The sequence below is a fragment of the Cebus imitator genome, unplaced genomic scaffold, assembly GCF_001604975.1.
Source record: "Cebus imitator isolate Cc_AM_T3 unplaced genomic scaffold, Cebus_imitator-1.0 Scaffold234, whole genome shotgun sequence".
NCBI classification, from domain to species: domain Eukaryota; kingdom Metazoa; phylum Chordata; class Mammalia; order Primates; family Cebidae; genus Cebus; species Cebus imitator.
The window spans coordinates 2,881,058-2,885,656 of NW_016107549.1; the positions used below are offsets into that span (position 1 = coordinate 2,881,058).

Here is a 4,599-nt window from a genome sequence, read left to right on the forward strand (position 1 = left end):
TTTATTTTATTTTATTTTTTTGAGACTGAGTTTCGCCCTTGTTACCCAGGCTGGAGTGCAATGGAGCGATGTCACCTCACTGCAACCTCCACCTCCCAGATTCAAGCGATTCTCCTGCCTCAGCCTCCCAAGTAGCTGGGATTACAGGCATGTGCCACCACGCCTGGCTAATTTTGCACTTTTAGTAGAGACGGGGTTTCTCCATATTGGTCAGGCTGGTCTGGATCCCGACTTCAGGTGATCCGCCTACCTCAGCCTCCTAAAGTGCTGGGATTACAGGCAGGAGCCACTGTGCCGGGCTGGAAAGCATTTCTGGCATGAAAGCATTTATTATTCTGTAAATGCACAGGTTGATTTTGGGCCTCTGTTTGCCGTACTTATATAAGGGATTTCTTGCAGTAAAAACATAAGGTGCTATTTTTTCCCCTAGTGCTTATTCCAATATATGGAATCCCATCATTATTCCAATAATTAGAATAATAAAGTGACCCCTCCCCATGTTGAAGCCCCTTTAAGACACGACCAATTCATCACCAGCAAGACACTCATTGCCGCAGGTCCCTGGTGTGGGGACTGGGCGGTGAGTGGATGCGACCTGTTATCTCCAGCAGATACTGGGGGCCATGGAGTCTCAGGTGGGGGGGGGCCCGGCCGGCCCGGCCCTGCCCAACGGGCCACTCCTTGGTACAAATGGAGCCACTGACGACAGCAAGACCAACCTCATCGTCAACTACCTGCCCCAGAACATGACACAGGATGAGTTCAAGAGCCTCTTCGGCAGCATCGGGGACATTGAGTCCTGCAAGTTGGTTCGGGACAAGATCACAGGTGTGGCTGCTGGGGTTGGGGGGAGAACAAAGCTGGCAGCCTCAGAAATACAGGGGTGATGGGGGCAGATGGGCCACTTGCTGAGGTGTCTCAGGGGTAATTGAGGCTGGAGGTGGTCTAGGAACCTGATGGCGACATGGGTATGCCCCCTAGGTGAAGGTCTCAGGAGCGATGGGGGCAGGTGGGACTCTAGGATCGCAGGTGTCCTCTAGAAACAGAAAGGTGGGATCTTGGTGGGGAGGGGTCAGTCTTTCAGGCCTGGGTTTGGAGGGACACTGTCAGGTGTCAAGGCTGGGTGGGAAGGTCATCATTCTGGTTCTGCCCACAGGGCAGAGCCTTGGCTACGGGTTTGTGAACTATTCTGACCCCAATGATGCAGACAAAGCCATCAACACCCTCAACGGCCTCAAATTACAGACGAAGACCATCAAGGTTGGTGCCTCCTTCCCCAATCCCCCCACGACCACCCACCCCAACCAATTGTCCCCAACCCCCACTGCCACCTACCTGCCCCAACACATCCACGGTCCACGCCTTTCAGGGCTCATCCCCAGAGGGGCTCAAATCTCCCCTCCAAGTCTTCACAGCTGGGGTGAGGGGCAGTGGCTTTCCCTCTCTAAACCTCAGTTTCCTCACCTGTCAATGGGGACAGTACCAGCTCCATGATCTCCGGAGGCTCAGGGAGTCAGCTAGGCCCTGGAGGTTGCGCAGAGTGACCAGGGTCCTGTGAGCGGTACCATCCCTGCCTTTGTCATGGAAATGGGGGTGGGGGGCCCATCTGCCATCTGGAGCCTAATTAGGGTCTGGGAGGGCGGGATTAGGGGCGGCCCATCCCCCATGACCGCCCTTCTCAGCAGCTGTAGCTGGGACCCAGCAAGCCCAGGTTCCCTGGGGGGGAATCGTCATGGAAACCCCCCTCTCTGGGTTTGCCTGGAGGTGTTTGGGTTCCGCCCTGTAAATCTGCTCTTGGACCCTGGAGGAAGCTGGGGTGGAGGGATAGCCCATCTGGCCCCCAGTTCAACATGGGAACAGAGGTGCAGGAATCTCTTCCTTTTCCTGATGTGGGGGGCGGGGATTGGGCTGGGGGGAGTGAAGTCGTGACCCAGTGGGTCCCTTCATGGCCAACTAGACCCAGAAGCCCCAGGGCATGAGGACCCCAGACCCCAGTGACATTGAGTGCAGCATGTGTATATGTATGTATGTGTGTGTGCATGCGTGTGTGTATGTGTGCGTGTGTGTGCGCGTGTGCGTGTGTATGCGTGTGTATGTTTGTGTGGGTGTGTATGTGTGTATATATGTGCATGTGTCATCTTGAGCTGTGAGACACATTGTTTATGATCCAGGTGTCCCGTGACTCCCTGTGGCTCTGGCTGTGACATGATGGTTGTGGGACACAGTGTCTGTAAGAGTGGCTGTGGCCAGGAGCAGTGGCCCACGCCTGTAATCCCAGCATTTTGGGAGGCTGAGGCGGGCAGATCACCTGAGATCAGGAGTTCGAAACCAGCCCGACCAACGTGGAGAAACCCCATCTCTACTAAAAATACAAAAAATTAGCCAAGCGTGGTGTCGTATGCCTGTAATCTCAACTACTCAGGAGGCAGATGCAGGAGATTCGCTTCAACCAGGGAGGCAGAGGTTTCTGTGAACCAAGGTCACGCCATTGCACATCTGCCTGGGCAACAAGAGTGAAACTCTGACTCAAAAAAAAAAAGAAGTCAATTAGCTGGACATGGCAGCTTGCACCTGTAGTCCCAACTACTTAGAATCTGAGCAGGGAGGCTCAGCTTAAGCTCAGGAGATGGAGGCTGCAGTAAGTCATGTTTGCATCACTGCGGTCCAGCCTGGGCAACAGAGAAAGACCCTGTCTCAAAAAAAAAAAAAAAAAAAGATAGAGTGGCTGCCGTTGAGCGGATCTGTGTATTTAAGACTTCGGGGCCAGGCGCAATGGCTCACCCCTGTAATCCCAGCACTTTGGGAGGCCAAGGCAGGGTCAGGAGTTCGAGACCAGCCTGGCCAACATGGTGAAACCCCATCTCTACTAAAAATACAAAAATTAGCTGGGTGTGGTGGCACATGCCTGTAATCCCAGCTACTTGGGAGGCCGAGGCAGGAGAATCACTTGAACCTGGGAGGCGGAGGTTGCAGTGAGCAGAGATTGCGCCATTGCACTCCAGCCTGGCGAGCAAGACTTTGTCTCCAAAAAAAAAAAAAAAAGACAAAAAGGACTTTGGGTATATCCCTATGTGTCTGTAGGATGAAGTATTTTTTTGTTTTTGTTTTTTTAAGACAGACTTTCCCTCTGTTGCCCAGGGTAGAGTGCAGTGATGACATCTTGGCTCACTGCAACCTCTACCTCCCAGGCTCAAGCGATTATCTTGCCTCAGCCTCCTGAGTAGCTGGGATTACAGGCGCCTGCCACCATGCCTGGCTAATTTTTGTATTTTTAGTGGAGAGTCAGTTTCGCCATGTTGGCAGGGTTGGTGTTGAACTCGTGAACTCAAGTGATCTGCCTGCCTCGGCCTCCCAAACTGCTGGGATTACAGGTGTGAGCCACCTCCCCTGGCCTAGGATGAGGTGTTTATTGACAGGTGCATGTGACACTCTAGCTCTGGGTGTGACCTGGTAGAGCCTCAGGGATGCATCTGGCTCTGGCAGGATGTTTGTGTGTCACAGTGATGTGGTGTGGGTGTGTCTACTTATGCCCTGCTCTGCGGGACTGGGTGTGACATCGTGTGCTTGTGCTGTGGTGTGGTGGGCGTGTGGTTCTACGACCTTTACTGTAATTCTCTGAGACTCCCTCCTGAATGTTGCGGAGAATGTGACAGTGGCCTGTGTCCCCTCTGGCTGGTTTCGTCTCTGAGGCTGTGCAGCGGGGCAGCACTGCATGGCCTTGAGTCTGTCCCTGTGTGTTTTTGCCTGTGTGATGTGTGACGTGGTCAGTCCACTCTGGGCACTCTGGGAGCTGCCCAAAATGTCCCCAGCTGCTTGCCTCCGGCCAGGCCCCATCCCAGTGTGGGGTGTAGGTGGAATTGGGCTTGTACTTGCCTTTGGGAAGCCCATGTCACGGAGGGATGGGAAAGGCCTGTGAAAACCTCCCCTGTGTCTTACACGATGCTGGACCTCCAAAGCTCGCCCAGGATCTTATTCCCAAATCTAATCCCTCAACCCCAGATCTGATTTAATAGCAAGTACCCTCACAGCTCCTAGCCCCATGGGAGAGAAAAAAAGAAGAGAAAACCATCAAATACATGGACATGATTTCTTTCTTTTCTTTTCTTTTTTTTTTGAGACGGAGTCTCGTTCTGTCACCACCCAGGCTGGAGTGCAGTGGCACAATCTTAGCTCACTGCAGCTGCACCTCCTGAGTTCAAGCAATGCTCCTGCCTCAGCCTCCCGAATAGCTGGGATTACAGGCACCCTCCAATATTCCCAGCTAATTTGTGTGTTTTTAGTAGAGATGGGGTTTCAGAATGTTGGCCAGGCTGGTCTCGAACTCCTGAACTCAGGTGATCCTCCCGCCTTGGCCTCCCAAAATGCTGGGATTACAGACGTGAGCCACCTCACCTGGCGTGGCTGTGGTGGTGAAAATCACTGTTATGGACATGACAGTGGCTGATGTGATTGTCTTTTTTTTTTTCTGGAAAACCCCAGGTGCACAAAATCGCATCAGTCAGAACCCCCCACCCACCCACCCCCAAGTTACTCTCAAACTGTTCTATGTATTTTGTTCATTTTCCAATTCACTATTTTTTTTTATTTTTTTTTATTTTT

At 52.7% G+C, this 4,599-nt stretch overlaps 1 protein-coding gene across 3 annotated transcripts in view; it reads left to right on the plus strand.

The window, feature by feature from the left end:
- The window catches only part of ELAVL3 (ELAV like RNA binding protein 3), a 29,309-nt gene that overhangs the window by 17,346 nt on the left and 7,364 nt on the right, over positions 1 to 4,599 (plus strand). For 2 of the 3 annotated variants that reach the window (XM_017497723.2, XM_017497725.2), the window contains exons 2-3: positions 609 to 828; positions 1,157 to 1,260. In XM_017497723.2, the coding sequence (XP_017353212.1) occupies positions 609 to 828; positions 1,157 to 1,260 (324 nt within the window). The remainder of the gene's footprint in view (positions 1 to 608; positions 829 to 1,156; positions 1,261 to 4,599) is intronic. The other variant, XM_017497724.2, reaches the window with a different exon arrangement.